Source organism: Lissotriton vulgaris, chromosome 3_1 (genome assembly GCF_964263255.1).
Source record: "Lissotriton vulgaris chromosome 3_1, aLisVul1.2, whole genome shotgun sequence".
Taxonomy (NCBI): Eukaryota; Metazoa; Chordata; class Amphibia; order Caudata; family Salamandridae; genus Lissotriton; species Lissotriton vulgaris.
This window is the reverse complement of record NC_141689.1, coordinates 2106949640-2106968121: the sequence shown is the minus strand read 5'-3', so window position 1 is coordinate 2106968121 and position 18482 is coordinate 2106949640. Positions and strand designations below refer to the sequence as shown.

The 18482-nt window shown below is 44.7% G+C and overlaps 2 protein-coding genes across 2 annotated transcripts in view; both read left to right on the top strand.

The window, feature by feature from the left end:
• Nucleotides 1-4340, top strand: part of SLC10A4 (solute carrier family 10 member 4) — a 130618-nt gene extending 126278 nt beyond the window's left edge. Inside the window, exon 3 of the mRNA XM_086962674.1 lies at nt 3287-4340. Coding sequence (XP_086818800.1) covers nt 3287-3802 — 516 coding nt within the window. The 3' untranslated portion in view covers nt 3803-4340. The remainder of the gene's footprint in view (nt 1-3286) is intronic.
• A 5073-nt stretch (nt 4341-9413) lies between these two features.
• The window catches only part of ZAR1 (zygote arrest 1), a 57231-nt gene continuing 48162 nt past the window's right edge, over nt 9414-18482 (top strand). The window contains exon 1 of the mRNA XM_086962675.1: nt 9414-10128. Coding sequence (XP_086818801.1) covers nt 9436-10128 — 693 coding nt within the window. The 5' untranslated portion in view covers nt 9414-9435. The remainder of the gene's footprint in view (nt 10129-18482) is intronic.

The following is an 18482-nucleotide window of genomic DNA, read 5'->3' as shown; positions in this document are numbered from 1 at the left end:
ATGATTACATGTACAGTATCCCAACCCAAAAGTTAATCATTAATAATGTCCCAAATTCAACCACCAAAAGCCGTACAAACCTATAATTGAAAGCATAACCCATGTAATGAAGAAACATAAAAAGAAACAGTAACAGATGATGAACAAGATAAGGCATGTGCAAGGAAACTAAAAGTTAACGATGTCCTGAACATTGATTGGCAATCACAGACAAAGATCGATCAGGGAAATTGGCTTTGCGAGGTCAGTTTCAGGTGAAGAGGTTAGTTTCTTACATTTCATTTCAGAGTCAAAAAGAAACCTTAGTTAATGTATACATGAACTAAGAAGGCCAGGCCACTTTATTCGCCAGGCTACCTTCACAGGCCTACGTGAGGGCAACACAAAATGGTGGCACAGAACAAAATGGAGTCAGACTCGAGAATTACAGAACCTCAAGTGTGGTGGGGTCAGATGCAAACACTTTGCTCTGGTTTGCCTCCTCTCTAGAGGGCTGTATTTTGAGGGTATTCTTTGGAAGCCCCTCCAGTTAAGATGAGGTTGGCGATCACACAAAGCTAACAGCAGTTGCTGATGCTGTTCAATATATTGTGATGCCTGTATATGCTGTCCTGGTAAAGAATGGCATGGGCTTGGATCATACAGACGAGACCCCAAAAAGGGAATAGCGAGATAGCAGAAAATATAGTGACGCTGCTAGAGTGGGGTGGGAGCCCCCCCAGATGCCCATACCACCCTCATTCTAAAGCGGCATCAGTTATCTTTTGTGTCACAATTGGAATGTAAGGTTTTGATAATGATCCCAGAGCAATCCATCAAGAATACAAAGAGCATTGAAAGTCACGTTTTCAATGGTATGTCCTTAACTTAGATCTCAGACAAGGGGTTTCGGACTCCTGGTAATACCACGTTCAAGGAGAAATAAAATGGGCAGCAGGCACCAGCGAGTGCAGCATGCCTGACTTTGGAAGCAACTACCAATCAACACAAATGATTCACACAACGTGGTAGCTTTTAACAAGAAGATGAAAACACAGTAACTCAGTAGATTCTACGTTATCAGATGTAATGTTTATGCAGCACCTGGAGACATTGTGTTGGTTCAGGTACTACATTAGCTCTAAGGATAGCCTTCGGTAGAATGAGAGGGTCTTGGGGTGCTCAGTATTTTACTCCTCATTCAGCCTAGCAGGAGAGTGTAACATCTTGCCTGTATTAAAGATTGTTTAGCTTCTGCTCAGGTCGCCAACCCTGATTGCACTTTCACTTCATGTTTTAGTTCATGGAGTGTATTTTTACCGCAGCTGCAGTATCCCTGCCTTTAAAAGGGTGCATGGCAACTGCTCATATCACCAACTCCAGTTCTTGACCTTCGGACACAGTTTTACTCATTTGACAGCTTATCTGCCTTATGTATCTTATTTTATGGACTATTCTGATTACCCCCCCACCCCCTTTTTGGTGTGCATGCACACAATACCCCTTTACCCCTCGAGCTATGTGCTGATGTGTAGCTACCTATATTTTTAACCCCCTTCCCCCCCAAATTTCGCTACCTTTAACACAGACCATCCAGGTAGATCCATGCCTTCCCCGCTCGCTCTAGCATTACAGAAACAATGAAACATTAACACAGGGATGGTAGAGTAGATTATAACTGATAGCTATATATATATATATATACATATTCAAGGTATGTAGGTTTGGAGTTAGGAATGGTGAATCTATACTTCCCTATATGTACTTGCCTCTCGCTATTTTGTCCCTCAATAATCTGCCCTTGGTATTCTTGTGCCACAGTATTCCTGGGGTTGATATTCCATAGTACAACTCCCAGTTCTATAAAAAAGTGTTTGCACCAGACTTGCTATGGTTGCGGCATAAACTTTTCAGTTATTTTAAAGGACCACTGATGGGCTGAAGCATGGTGTTTTAGACTGGGTGATATGTTTTGAAGGGATTATATCAAGACTTTCGAAGACATGTGGCAAGACATGGCTTGATGGAGTTGAGATGATTTCAGTATGCGCATGGGAGACAATGGGCCCTCCATCCCCCGATTAAATGGGAGCTACCCTAGATTTAACCCCATGAAAAAGTGCCTCAAGTCACACCCTGACACAAAACATGCAATCATTGACCTATACTGCACTCTACAGAAGATCTAAGGGCGAAACAAAGCAACCTATAAGTAGGAAAGAGAGAAGGAGTTGGGTTTCAACTTAGACAATGATCAGAGGGAAGAGATATTTATTAGAAATATAAACCATTTGAGACATGCCAAAGGTATGGATACACTCTACAAGATTCTTGGTACAGAGCATCTGCGCTACACAGACAAAGGTCAGACAAATGCTGGGGGAGTTGTGGTGAGACTGCAAACATTTCTCATACATATCGCTGGGATGTCCTAGTTTAAAGGAGTTTTGGGAGAACATCTTGGGGACAATTAAGGAAATTACATGAAGCAAGAGAGACAAGTGCCCAAAAGTAGTCATATTGGGACGCCCATCTGCAGTAATATCCTCTAAATGTGTAGACAGGCAGGCTTATCAACATTCTGCTACTTTCAGCAGAATGGGATATTCTGGCTTAGTGGGGGAAGCCTGGGTCTCCCACCCGGGACACTTGGTGCAGGAGGATTTGGACGTTAATAGACATAGAGAAGCTGCCTAGTGGTATACATAATACAGAGGTTTCTACAAAATATGGAGTCTGCTCCTACAGTACCTGGCAAAAGACTACAGAGCACTCTGATGCCCAAGACAATTGAGGGTGCTTCGGATAGAGGAGGCACCTTAAAGACTGCTGAGATTGTTTATGAGAAGGCATGTACGGGACACTAAACATTCAGATCATGCAATCAACATTAAGTTGGAAAGGTGACAAACGGACATGGAAAAGAGGTGGGAAGGGTGTTAGGTGGGGAGAAGGCGATACGTTTGGGGGAATTTTTGGTTCAAATATCTTTCACCGTATATTGAAGCATATCAGTCTTTGGACAGATAGATCGATTTACTGTATAGCAGTGAAAAACGAAATCAACAAAAATCTATTGAAAATTAGAAGGGTACCCAATTTAAGAAAGTGCTACATTGTCATACTAATGGTAGGCAGCACTATTTGAATGCTCATAACATAGGATCACATGCATTTTGTAAGGTACTAGGGCTTGCCTGAACCATGTGTTTGTTTAATATGCTCTGTTCATGACATGGCAAGTCATACAATGGCAGGTCTCCAACACGAGCATGTTTGTAATGATGTCTCCTTTGGCTTTCCTCAGATCTCCCTCTGGTCTCTCCTGGTGACTCTGCTGATCCTCTTCATTCTGACGGCTACGATGCTGGGTCCTGAGCTTCTGGCCACCATTCCGGCCTCTGTCTACCTCGTGGCTGTGCTGATGCCCCTGGCTGGCTACGCCCTAGGCTACGGCTTGGGTGCTCTCTTTGATCTGTCACCCGGCTCGCGAAGGACAGTGTCGATGGAGACTGGCTGCCAGAACGTGCAGCTCTGCACAGCCATCTTGAAGCTGGCCTTCCCACCAGACCTCATCGGCAGCATGTACATGTTCCCGCTCCTCTACGCTCTCTTCCAGGCGGCTGAAGCCGGGCTCTATGTCCTTCTCTACAGGATGTATCGGAAAGATGTTCTGCACAAGCAGGAGCCACTAGAGGAAGACCAAGAAACGGACATATCCTACCGGAAGTTGAAAGAGGAGGAAGGGGATCTCTCCTACGGCGCAGTCACAACAGGGGACCCCAATTCTTTCATTATGGAAACAACACAAACCACATTATAGTTTACAGCTCTCGTTTCAGAATCACTAACTGGAATGGGCATTTGCATAAATGTCAAATATTGCTATTTTTGTAGAAGTCGTCATTTCATGTCTAAGGATTTAAGTGTAAATCTTCTTTCTCCCTGATTAAAAAAACATGTACCTCCATTGCATGTGAGAGGGACATTGGTGCATTTGCTTGATGTCCCCTTCCAATTCCCCTGTTAAAACGCTCGGTCAGGCGTTGGCAAGTTTGGGCAGTTCCGACGTCATTTGGTGTTGTAGAACTTGAAACTGTGAAGGACTTACCGAATTCTATGTTTGAAGATTTGCTTGTGGCAAAAGATGCAGCCAGATCTATTTGTTGAAGCCATCACCTCGCCTCTCTGTGATGTTTGATTGTCCCCCCTCCAATGTCATTCATTATATGTTACAAGCGAACCAAAAAAAATCAATGAAACAGAAGTAAAATTGATGAACGTACCACGTGCCACCTCGGCAACCCTGTAAAACAGTGGAGACGATGTCGTGTAAAACATTAAAGGCTGGGCAAGTGAAATATTGTGTGTCAGGAAGCGCTGTCTGGGCTGGCTTTTAAATTGTCCTGAAAGATGTGAACAGCATCTCTCCCATCCCTCGGCAGAGAAGGCACAGGACAACCAAATTAGCTTCAGTCACGTGTTGAGCCATCAGTGTACAGAAACGCTATTTCATATCACTCGTCAATGGCAAAACAGAGTTGACACTTGAAGGCCCTCCCACTCCCCCTTCTTATCCCACAAAAGAATCCTATTTACTGTAGAAGGTGAAGTGCGGTAGCCTTCAAATGTTTTGATGCTTCGCACCCCTTTGTTGAAAAACATATCATCGGCCCCCAGGATTACAAATACATTTTCACAATTATTTTACAAAATTCACATAAGACATATTTGCTATGAGCGTTGTCCATCGCCGGCATTGTACAGCTAAAATATATATATATCTCCAAATGAACAGGCATGGAATAAATAACTGGAGAGATCTGTCTCACATTGCTGAACAATTTGGAGGATTTTAATAGAGTGCACAACTGCGGGTCCCAAATAGCATTACAACCTGAGCACCTCTTTACATCTCACAAAGACACTCAGAGAGTGAATGATAATAAAATTGCCCATCCCAACAGATCTCTCCACTTCTCTCTCCTCCAACCATACCAGCTCAGGGCCAGGACTACACAGAGACTGGACAACTCTGTGCAGTAACCAACTATGGGACTATATCAGAACAAATACCATAAAGGGATCTGCAGAGCTGTTCAAAGCTTCCAGCATGCTGAAAACCAGAAAGCTGTCCATCTGTCCCTCACTCTTCATCATCCACCACATTGCTGCGCGCTATGTCCCATAACACAATAACTGCACTTCGGTGGTCATCACGCACAACATTAAAACGCTTCCAACTTAGGATCAAAACAAAGAGAACCTCCTTCCAACCACACACTAAACACGGTGTAGGGCACTACCCATATAGGCAGGTGCTTCAGCACCCCACACAGGGGTAGTAAGCGCTATATAAAACTGAATTACAATAAATAATTGGAAGAGCTAAACCTATTGAACAATTGCAGTTTTGTTCAATTATCCCTTTTAACCCCTTGGGCGCGGCCGCGATTCTGCGCCTGTGCGGCACATTCCGATTGCGGGTGCGGTCATGACGGCCGGGAGCCGTCATCAGCACACAAGCACTGTGTGCCATGACGGCTCCTGGCCGTCATCAGCATGGAAGGGGTTAAAATGCAAACACAATTGCTGACATACTATATGCAACCTGATCTCACTAAAGAGTAACCGTACATTGTGATCCTTTATTGCAAATCGGGAGTGAGGGTCTTCGAGGGTTATTTTAAGCCCCCTCCCCCTTTTTTGTGTTCAAACGTTTTTAATTTTCAAAATGTATATATGAAGAAAAACAGAAAAACAATGAGCTGATACATAGTGAAAGATGTTTGCACACTACAAGGTAAGTTATAGAGTGGCATACAGTTTTGTTTGAGAACAACCCTACAGTGCATGTAATGTAGACTCTGGAGGTTTTAACAATGGTAGGAGGGCTGGCTACGGGCATACGATAGGTAGCGATGAGAAAGCAACAAGTATGAATGGCCCGTGCACAAGAACTGAGTAGATAAGGAAGTACACTAGTTGGTAGGCAAAGGAAATGCCAGAGTGTGCAGGAGAGAGCAGAGACGTTTTAAGGCATGGGCAAATTGGGCTTAGGGGGCACATTAAAAGCCAGCTCTGTTCTACGGAGAGCTTTGCCCTGATAAACTTTAATAACTGTTAAACAGATTGTTTTAAATACTGTTTACATTTTTAAAAAAATTATGTTGGTGATACGTGAGAGTGTATAACAGACCTTTTGTAAAGAAATGTGTTTATGTTTCATGCAACATCCCTAAAAAAAGTTTCATTTAGATCGAAAAAGAACTTCACATATGAGAAATTGGAGGGTGTTGCATATATTATTTGCAGTAACATTAGTGAGCTGCTGCTGCTGTGTTAGGATTTTTTAAATCATGTCACTATCCCTGAATATTAGATATAAACACATTTAGAATTTTACAAGTGTGCCTGTGCATTGTCAGTGACCTGGCCAAAGAGGGCCTTAAAGAGCTGAAATTGGATCATAAATTCAAAGCTGTTCCAAACCAGGGGCCCCAAGAAATGTTTGACCCAGAGCCCCAAAATCCTTCGGATGTCCCTGGGAGATAGAGGAGAGAGATAGAAAGAGAGGACGGGAGTGAGGAGAGGAGGCCTTTGACATCTACTCCTAGCCAAGGCATGAGTGACAACGGAAGTTCCCGATTCCCCTTTACACGGTCATTATGTTTCCGTTTTTTTCTCATTAGAAAACAGAGTGCTGTTTCCAGTTTGATGCTCCTCTTGGTAAGTGCCTGGCGCAATCGAGGTTTGTCCGATTAGTTCATTCAAGCCATGTGTGTTTATCTTATTTATTTATTTATTTATTTTAAAGGTTTTATATAGCGCTGGCTAGACCCAGAGGTATCAGACCGCTTTACATGAGTATCAGATCATAGTTGCAGGTTACATTGTTACAAAGGTTACACAGTTATTAGAGCATGGCAACATGTTACATGTAAGGTCGAGATAAACAATAAGCACATATACGTAAGGGAAAAAGCAGGCAAGGGGAGAGATACAGGGGAGGGGGGTAGGAGCAGGGCAAGTAGACAGAGAATGAAGGAGGGAAAGAGGAGGGAAGGGTCTTCGTTGCATTCTGGTGCCTGTGGCGCTGCTCATGATGAGCTATTCACATAGTCCTGTCAAACTACAGGGTTCTGTGAGATGAGGGGTAGCAAAGGCAACACCAGTGTACCAATGGGTGAATGTGGTAATGCTTTACTTTATTTATTTATTTGTTGATTAATTAAAATGATTACAAAAACAAAAATACATTATAAGTACAAAGTCTGATTGGACTAATAAGAATACAATGCCAAAATATAACCTGCCCGGCATCAGATTAACCGTTTTCCAGTTTTGGAGGTAAAGTGCATACGCACATATGATAACACCTTATAATTTCCAGTTAAAGTGCAATAAGCTCAAATGATCAAAATTAAGATTAAAATGCTAAAAACAAGCAACCAATATGACTAGATTTCTAAAATGACTATAACTATTAGCAACAGTGATACAATAGTATCCCAACATCAATACTAAGGTGGCCTGTGCTTTCAGCAATAACTAAAGAATACAATACATTTTCCACTGACAAAACTAAAGTGTTGCGTGCTGACAATAACATAGTTGCTAATACATTTTAAAACTGATCTGTACTTTATAGTACCATACTCAAATATTTAAAATCATTGAATCGATCATAGCTACAAAAGTTACCAAACAACATTAAAATATTGCAAGGTTTTAGAATGATTTAAAAGTGCCTTAAAATTGCCCACATACTCCCTAAAAACTAAAAAATCATTACTTCGCACCCAGCAAATTTATCAATTACTTTAGGATTCAGCCTTACATCATTTCTTTTCAGCCTTAAAGATAAATTGTACAAATTGCTGTATATTATAGACATTAACACCACTTAAGCAGGATATTAATGCAGATCTACAAGTTCTAACTCCTAATTCTTTAAAGATAGGTTTTAAATTTAGCTTCCTTTCCTGACACATTTTTGAGCATAGTGTAACAATGTGCAGCAACGTTTCCTCAAACAGCCCGCACAGCCTACAGACGTTTGATGGCCATTTGTAGTCCCACTTAGGGGTTCCGTCTTTAGTTGGATAAATTCCGAGCCTTAAGAGCATAAATTTCATTAAAGAATGTGGTAATGACTACTACTCTTGGATCACCCTAAGTGACGTGTATTGATCGATACCTGTGCTAAAGTAAAGTTGTCGATTGTCAGCAGCTCGACTAGTGACGTTTTTATTTACTAGTACATCTGCTCGGTAATGGGGAAGTAATAAATTATAACTATATAGATTCAAAGAAAACTATCCAGACCAGACTAAATATTTACAGCGGGCACAATGCAGCTTGAAATCTATGCAAATAGGCGCTCCTAATCCTTGTGCCAGGTCCCCGTGTGTTTGCCTTACTTTTCTAAAAAACGGAGCTTTCATACAAATGGCTTTGCCAACTTTGATCCAGAGATAACTAATGTTTCTGTAAGACGTGTTAACAGTAGGAACCATTCGCGGCTGCCAAGGTTTGATTGGCAATGGGGTTTTTTCATGCAGTCTATTAATTGTAGCGCCACAAGCACAATGCAAAAAAAAAAAAAACACTGAAAGTAGAACGCAAAGCAAAGAACACACAATTGGGCGAACAACCCCACACCTGACACTGGGTAAGTGACTCCTCTGCGCCCTTCCCCCAGCCCCCCTTTACCGACCCTGATTGTAGAATTCATGGGTTGGCAAGCAAGCGCAGAGCTCTCAAGTTCTCCACGTCTATACCGGAGCAGCTAATGCAGCCCCAAAGTTTTACTATGCATTTTGGGACTGGTAATGTTGCCGGGCCCGTGTGAACTCGTGACTGCAAATCCCATAATGCAAAGCAAACGCAAGGACTGAGTTAACTACTCACGCATGGACTTCAAAACTTCAGAACTCTGCTTATCACGATTATAATGTAGAAATAGTGGCCTGTCCCTACACAGCTACAATTATGTTGAACTAGGCACCTGCAATCTTTAATTAATTTCAAAGTTCTATTCTAACAATAAACGACAGAGAGCACCATAGAAAAATCAGGTCAACATCGATCCATTTTAAGAAAATAATAATTCACTATATTTTAACTTAATATACCGTTGCCCTATCAATTAGGTGCGTTGCAGAGCCACTAGAAACCCTAAGGCAAAATGTGTTTAGCGAGAAAATTTCATGAGACAAAGGCGCACGGGTTCAGCTAGGTGAGACGATTTTCAGACTAGAAATATAGATTTGGGCTAAAACAACTTAGTGTTATCCTCTCTAAACTCTGGTGTGTGCTCATTGCGAGTCTGGGGTCTGTATCTACAGGTGGGGTTGCAAAACGCCAATTTCATGTCTTAATTGAGCCATGTGCAGACTTCACCTGCCGCCCTTATTTAATTAGGCCTCGTGGGCGGGCTCGGGGCCAGACACTATGGCTACGATATCGGACGAGGCAATGGACAGCTACATGTACTCGGCCTACACGCCGTACAACTACAGGTATCTGAACCCCAAAGGCAAGGGCGGCGGCTGGAGGCAGCAGCGGGGTTACCTCGCCTCCTATGCGGACACCGGAGAGTACTTCGACAACTACCAGCGCGCGCAGCTCAAGGCCATCCTGTCCCAGGTGAACCCCAACCTGACCCCGCGCCTGCGCAAGGCCAACACCCGAGATGTCGGGGTGCAGGTGAACCCCCGGCAGGACGCCTCGGTGCAGTGCTCGCTGGGGCCCCGCACCCTGTCCCGTCGGAGGCGGGGCGTGTGGAGACAGGCTCCGCAGGAGCCCGACGGGACCCCGGCCTCCTCGCCCCCCAAGGCCGTACGCTTCCCCCGGACCGTCGCGGTGTACTCGCCCGTCGCTTCCCGCAGACTGACCACCTTCACGGAGGAAGAGGACGCGGAGGCCAAGGGCGGCGGAGAGGGGAAACCCGAGAGCGGGGAGCGTTCGGAGGAGGGGCCCGCTGAGGAGAAGGGAAGCCCCGCGGAGGGAAGCCGCGCAGAGCCACAGGAAGAGGCTAGCTTGGAGGAAGAGAAGCGAGAACAGAAAGCCGAAGGGGACACTGCAGCAGAGCCCGGGCAGCAGGAAACCACCGCCTCCCCCGACAAGGGCAGGCTGCGTTTCCAGGTGAGGAGCAGGCAAGGGTCCTGGCTTTTTTTTTTTTTTGGAGGGGGGGGGGGGACGACGACATTGTATGTCTTATTACCATATGGCCTGCCCCTGCCTGCATGAAGTATACACTCCGTGACAGCCCTCGCCCCTTCCCTCTGCCCCTCTCACCCCCGCCGCCTTTGGGGGCACCCATTTGCTGCGTTGCTGAACTCCCCTTGCCAGTCCACCTCTCCCAATAACGAGCCGTTGCTTGTCTACCAGCTGCCGCTCAGTTTCCGAGGCCCATGCTGGAAAAACTTTAACAAAGTTTTTTTTTTTTCTTTGGCGTTCTGATACGTTTTCGTTTTTTATTACTTTAGGGACTTGCGGCTTAAAGTACCAGGATGCCAGGGAGGAACAAATATGGACTAGGTGATGGATTCTTAGTGGGGTCAGTTGCCCACTTTGTTGCTGACTGTAATCTAGGGGTACCTGATGAAATGTACACAAGTTAAGGCCCCTTTGCACCGTTTTTAAGGCCCTAAAGGGCATTGGGCCTGCCTATCTGAGACCACGCATACAACTGTACGTTCCTGGAAGAGTACTGCGCTCCTCGGAAGCAGAACACGTGATGGCCCTCGTGTCAAAAAAGCCAGTTGTGGTGGCGGGAGTTTTCTCTATTGTGCCTTTGGAACAGCTTACCCTTGAACCTCAAATTCCACCGAGCTCCTCTCCTTCAGGAAGGGGCTGAAGACCTGGCTCTTGTCTTGAACGATCTTATCATTTCTATAACCATGTAGGCAGCAGTGCTCAGCGCCAGGACGCCCTACGGTAACCGTGCGCCCTCGAAGCTTTATTAACATAACATAACATATAAGGGGAGTAAGGTGACGGCGAGAACACCCTAGTTACAAGACGGAATCTTTCCCCTCAGTTTGTTTCTGTGACTAACATGGAAGGTCTAACTTTCCTCAAGTCCTGCCATGGCCGGCTTTAGCACTAGTGGCGCAGTGTACGACAAGGTTTGTTGGCGCCCCCCCCTCAATGACCACCTTCGCCACAGATTCCCTCACTATCACCATTGGACAGTGCCCCTCAAGTCTCCATAACCACTGTCTCTTAGATTAATTTAGTTTTATAGCGCCGCTCATCGCAGTTTAAGATGTTAGAACACTTTACACCACACACGCTTTGCATGACACTATCATACCATCAAACATGTGTAAATCAGTATATAGTTGCATAAGACAGAGGCCTACAAGGACTAGGAGTCGCATTTCATCCTTACTAGTAGGCAGTATAGTTTGAGTCCTTGGACTGGAAAAGCACACAATCCGAATTTAAAATGTAACACCATTGTTAGGGGTTTTCTTTAATAATAAGAATGGATTTCTACCCAAATAACCCCTTTTGCAATATTAGGACAATGAAAAACTGGGCAAAAAAAATATAGCTCCAATATGTTCCTTGCAGTTTGTATGCAGCTTTGATGGCAGTTAATCGCTTGCTCTATATCAGGATTTTAATTCATAAACTACAAGGGACAAAAACAGTAACCCATTGAACTATTTATATTATATGCACTTTATGATGTGAACGGGACACGTTCTTTGCAGCCTGAAAATTACTGGGACAATGTACACATCAAAATGATGAACATGACGCCCCAAGTCAGCGCCCAATGGGATCGCACCGCCCTAGAGCCGGCCTAGAGTCCTGCAAACTGTCTTTGTAGGTTTGGGAAGGCACATTTCTATCCAGGGAGAGCTCTAATGAAACAAGCTTGGCATAGCCAATAGGTCTCGCCTTTGGGACCTTATAAGTGTTTGGCTAGAGATATTGACGTTGCCTATGTGTTTAGTCTGTGCTGTATAGAAGGGTGCAGCTTGCTGAAAAGTTATAATAAAGAAGTGTTAGAAGAATTTTTGTTACCATATATATGATCAAGAAAGCATTATGAACAACTGACCGTCCATATTAAAAAAGTATTCACAATAAATAATGTGGGGGTTTTTTGGGACCTTTTAATGTGTGCAACTTTTATATGCCTGTCTGTACACAGTGAGGAACATCGTTTTTTAAAATAATTTATTAAAGTTTTCAAAAATATGCCTGGGAGGGTAGGAAATGGTTGAGAAGCAGGAGAGGGTGGCCGCGGCCGGGGAGAAACATAACAAAAATATAATCAAGCATGCATGGCCACGCGAATTGTACTTGGCTAAAATGTCAATATGAGCCTACGCCATGACAGGAGGCGAGACAGGGTGCTCAATGGAGTTTGCGCATGGAGCTTTACGCAGAAATGTGTGCGTATGCAACAGCTACAGTTTTAAATTGGAGCAGGGCTGACTGCAAACGTTATATTTGCTAGAAAGATAACATGTCAATGTAGCATTGTAGCATTTTGGAGTAGGGCCATAGAAGAAAGGAATAGTGAAAAATGGACAAAGTTGGATAGGAAGAAACGGGAGTGCAAAATGGAGAAAGTTGAGTAAGAGGAGACGGTTGAGAAGGCAGAGCGAGGATGAGGTAGGCAGGGGAGAGACAGTACCGAAATGTAATGAAGCGCGCACGTCCACGCTTATTGTGGTTGTGAGGGAGGACAATGTGAGCTGACTCTGAGACAGGAGCCGACACAGGACGACAAATGGGATTTGCACATGCACCTTTCCACACTAATGACTGTAAAAGTCATGCTTGCTACATAGCTAAGATGTCAATGTTGCAATGTGGCTTTTGGGAGTAAATGCATAGATTTTAGGAATAGTGCAAAATGGACAAAGTTTGTTTTGAGGCGAGAGTTAAGAAGTCAGGGCGAAGGTGACATAGACAGGGGAGAGACAGTACCAATAATTGTAGTTGGCTGGAAGGACAAAGTTGCTTGTAGGTTACCCATCTAGTTGAAAGCATTTGAGAAGCCTTAATACCTTGCTTCAAAAAGACTACCAAGTGGAGCGCGTGAAAGGAAATCATTGCTTTTATAGCGCAAACTAGGCCCAAGAGAATTGGAGCGCTTTCCATAGATAACATTGCTTCGATGCCACCAATCTCCCAATTTGGCTGCCCCATTTTAACAAACAAATGTATCTTGTAACTTGTTTATAACAATGGTCGTTAGATAAATATTTTAAATACAAATAATCTATAGTTCGTTTGTTACCTGTGTTGTCTTTTCTCTCACTTTATTTTCCAAAACCTTTTAATATTTATTTTCCCATATTAACTTCAGTATGCTTTCCCCTTGCACTCTGTATTTTGTCTTGTGCGGCCCTTTTTCGGCCCCGTTTCCTCCTTAACACTTACCCCCCTTGTCCTGTGCAAAAAGGCAAGCAGAGGATGTGGTGTTTCGGACAGAGCAGCAGACTTCGAAAGTCGCGTGCCAGCTTCGAGCCCCGGCGTCTGCTTGTGATTCTGGGCAAGTGAGTGACCTACTCAGCGCTCCCTACTCTCCCTCCCACCGCATTACAAACGATTAATAGGACCTTCTGTAAAGATATTGGAGGTCGTGGAAAGCGCTCTCCAATTCTCTTGGGCCTAGTTCGCGCTATAAAAGCAATGAATTCCTTTCACGCGCTCACGTATTTTTCCTCAAACGCCCTTATATTTCAACAGCAGTTTGAAAAATAGCAATTTTCCCCCTTGCCTTTGATCGAGCTTCTTAAGAAATATCTCAGTCTTGCTGTCCATCTTGTTCTACAGTATAATGTTTCGTTCGGTGTCATCCACGACGGCGCAACATTGAGCGTTGATCGCTGTCTCCAAACACGAGAAATTGAACTGCTGACCCGTTATTATTCCTCTCAGCCGTCGTCGCTTTTTATGAATCAAGCGGTCGGGCAATTAACGCCGGGTCTCGAGCACATGAATCCTGCTTTTTGCACTTAGAGGCTATGAAGCCCTTTCATGATTGTTACTGTTAATCAATCAAGTTTCACGTGGCGAGAAATGTGAACGCATTTTTGCAAAGCGGGGGTTAGGCGGGCCTTGTTCTCTCGACATCAAAGTATGTTTTTCCTCTCAGAACTGAACAGCGACAGGTAGGATATCAGTCAATTTCTCATCAACCGTCCCGCCCCAACTCATTTATGCCCAGCAGCGCCTATTAGAAACAAGTTCCCGCTGGGCCGCCGCGCTGCCTGCGACGACCCGGAAGCGGTTGGGCAGCCGGCCAATCGCAGCGCGGCCCCAACCGGAAGTCCCGCCCCCATCGCGGCGCGAAGAGACTGTTGCGGAGGAGGAGAGGTGAGTGGGGGTGGGGTGTGCGCGTGTGTCTGTTGTAGTGTGTCTGTGCGTGCGTGTGTCTGTCTGCGCGTGTGTCTGTTAAAGGGGGGTGCGTGTGTGTGTATGCAGTGTGTGTATGTGCGCATGCGTGCGGGAGCCTTTGTGTGAATGCGAATAGCAGGCAGGGCAACGCGACGTGCGCGCTCACGAGCTGCAATCTCCAGGAGGACAGGCTCGTCACAGTCTGATGTCCACAATATTCCCAGAAAAGCGGCAACATAAGTTGTCTCGCCATAGACAGCAAAAGCTTCGCTTTTGCTTTCGTCTAGGCGAGACCTAAAAAAGACTCATCATATTTTGTCTGCCTTTTGAGCTGCCTACATTGCACCTTTGACTCGGAAGCTGCACATTTATTTCTTCCCAACAGGTCTTCCTCTAGATGCGAGATGAAGGTCTATGGAAATTGGAGCCGAAGCACCCAAGAAACCTGTATAATTTCCCCTTAAATAGGACCATTGGATCTGTTGGGTACCTGGGTGTGGAGTTCAGGAAGATGTGCCCTGCACTGATTGGTCAATGTTAGTTTTATGCATGACCCCCATAGCTTATGGAAGGGTAGGATGGCATCTCGTAACAATGCCGACATCAATCACCGATTATTCACTTTGGGGCAATAATGAGGACGAGTCTCTACTACATGTAGAAGAATAACAAAACCCAGTTGCCAAAGGGAGAACTTCTCGCTTTGAGTTTTTGGTACTTTTGCACAGGTATTGGATCTCAAAACTCTTGAGTTGCCCCTGTTAGCACTAAAAGACAAGGGTCGGAGGAATCCACACGCGTCCCCAGACACAGTAGCTTAATATTTATCATCAAACATAGGTTTCAGAGACTTCACTTAATCCATTTCGAACCGTTCCCAAGTTACTACAGGAGCATCTTGTTGTTTTCTTTTTCAGTTGCCCCTGTAAGATTGCTCATTGCTACATTTCTAGCACAAGTGGTCCAAAAGATGCAGTGGGACAGTTCAGTTCCATTCTCCGAGCCCCAGCTTGACTCTAGAAGATGCTTGGATCTTGAGACTTGGAGTGCTACGCACTACCTACATGCATGTAAATTCAGATCTTGTTCTTATAAAAACGAGTTTCTACCTGGTTACAGATACAGCTCCAAACATGCTACCACTTTCTAAAAAAGCTTCAACAGCTCAGCCTAGTTTCTGCTGCAGAACTAGGATTGCAAATGGAATTTTTTTTATACATGTGTTGTTGTATGGAACCTGTATTCTGCATCTATAAATGTCTAACCTCGCTATGCAGATGTATGCATATGGAATTGGTATATATTTTTTACAGACTTGCAGCATTCACTGACAGGACCATTACAACTTCAGATATGTTACCTACTGGTGATCATGAGTAGGTAGTTATAGATAGGACCTAGTTTTCATAGGAAAAGCATTGTTTTGACTTGCCTATAACTTTGGTGTCATTTGATGAAACTTCACAAAAGTTACAAAAAAAGTGACAACTTAATTCTAGTTATGTATGGAAAGTTTCAGTGTGATCCGTCAAGCAGGGGCTGAGGAAAGGGGGGGGGGGGGTGTGAGGAGGTCATAGCTTTTTACGATTGCTTGGCAATCTTTGACTTTGAGCTTTGACTGCTGCCGCCAAACAAGAGCAAACCGTAAGCCTGCTCCCAGAGGGCAGGAGCTGGAAAACTGCTCCAGCTTGATGGGAGCAGACTTTTTATCCGTTTTCTGCCCACTGTCAAGCAGGCAGGAAAACAGATGCTGCTCTCTGCGTGGGAGTAACTCCAGCTCAGGCTGGAGTCGGAAAGCTGGTTGGGACCCTGGGGGCAATGGGTCTCCCCCAGCGATCCCATATGCTGCACTCTAGGTTCCCCAAGGGAGTTCCAAGGCACCCAGCATCAAGCAGCTGGTCCCTGGGGATGGGGTCCCTGGGGCCAAAATCCCTGTCCCCAGACGGTGGGGCGTGCCCCCCCTTTCCCCCATGAATGCTTTCGTGGTGAAAGCCTAGTCCAAGGTGCTCCCTTTAAATTAGTGCAAATCACCAGGAAGCTCTGCCAATTGGACCTGCCCCATACACCTGAGAAGGATGGGAAGGTCTTGCCGCCTTTTGCCAGTATGATGGACAGCTTACCAAAATGGCCCCCATCACGTTTCCAATCTATTTTAGTATTGCTTGCTTTATGTCCAAGAATGAGTATCCTTTTACCAAACAAAGAAGCATTTGCTGTTAAGAGGAAGGACCCATGTTTGATGGGAGATGTGCCTGTTTGTAGTATCGTTGTCTCCTCTATAGGAGGATTGATGTTATCGCAGATTTCTGGATGAAAATGCAGAGGAACAATCACATTGCCGAAACACACTCCAGGTCACTGGACACCTTTCCTTGTGGTCCATTACGCAGCTGTAGTGTAGATTATGCACTAGGCATTTACCCAGTGAGGTAACACTACTAATTAACCAGTAAAAAGTACTCCAGTTAGGTAGACGTTTTGTGCAAAATCTGTGGACACTTGTTGGATAAAGTGGCAGGTGAGGTTCCGTTCTATCCCAGTCACACAGCTCATGACACACCCACACAATCAAACACCCATTCCGCCACTCAAACAAGCACTTGGAGACCCATACAGCCTCTAACACACACATAGAGCCAATCACACACCCATTCACAGACACATACTGGCTAAAGTGTTAGCAGCCAATCAGATCTCTGCATGAGATTAGTTGGAATTTCGGTGGGTCCGCATCCCTAGATATCTATATTAATTTCTTCTTCAATAACTTTAAAACTAATGAACAGATTTACACCAAATCGCAAAAAGGGCTCTTTTTGAACCCAGAGCTAGCTTTCTGCCAAATATGGAATAAATCAGTTTAGTGGTTTGGGTTGTAGTAGTGTCTAGAATCTCTATGGGAATTATCATGCGACACTCATTTTGGACCCCCCTTTTTCTCTGCCCCGCTTGATGGATCACCCCCGAAACTTTCCATGAACAACTAGAATCGGGTCGCTTTTTATCTAGATTATTGTGAAGATCCGTTAAACGGCGCCAAAGTTATAAACCAGTCAAAACGCTTTTTCAATGGAAACTAGCTCCTAACTAGAACTACCTACTGGCGACAATCAATAGGAGATCTATATAATGCCAAAGGTTACAGGGAGGTTCTAGTTGGGCTCAGGTTTCATTCATGCAAAACCAGTGAAATTCAGTAGTTGGTTAGCTGAGCTAACTATAACTTGCATCCCCACAATGCACCGCCTATGACCTCACATATTACATCACTCATGACACGTCAGTGACGTGACATCTCAAATGGGGACTGAGTGTTTCTAGCCCCTTAAGTGCTGCCGTCGGCCAACGGTCGTCGCGAGCACTACCTTGCCAGTGCTGCGCACGACCGTTGGCCGACGGGCCAGCATTCGTTCTTCGAACGTTCAGCACTGGGCGCTGAAGGTTCGACGCTCCTATGAGGTTAATACGTTTTGAGTATTAAATATGTATACTAAGGTGTATTGGTTGATCAGTGGGTGTATTAGTGCCTGTATGGATGATTCAGTGGGTGCGTGACTGACTGTATAAGTGAGTGATTGGGTGTCTCAGTGAATGTATTGGTGAGTTATTGGTTGTGAATGTTTGTATCCGTCTGTCAGTTGATCTTTAAGTAGCTGTAAGGGTGTGTGAGTGGGTTTGTGAGTGACTGTATGGTGATTGATTGGTTGTCTGTGTATCTGTATGGCTGTTTGTCTGTGTGGGTGGGTGAGGGGGTGTGCGACTGCCTGTATGGGTGAGACAGTGAATGTGAGTGGGTATATGGATGTGTGCTTGTTAGTGACTGTATAGGTGAGTGAGTACGTGTTAGTAGCTGTATGAGTATGTGGGTGTGTGTGTGTGTAACTGTATGGGTGAGTGAGTAGCTCTATGGGTGACTGACTCAGTGTGTGAGCGGGTGTATCAGTGTTTGAGTGGATATGTCAATGCCTGCATTGGTGAGTATGTGTTTGAGGGTGTATGAGTGAGTGAGTGGATGTGTGTGTAGGTCTATGAACCAGTGAATGGATGTGTAAGTACCAGTATGGGTCTGTAAATGGGTTTGTGAATGGTTGTGTTCGGGTGTGTTAGTGATGTCACTGACCATGTCA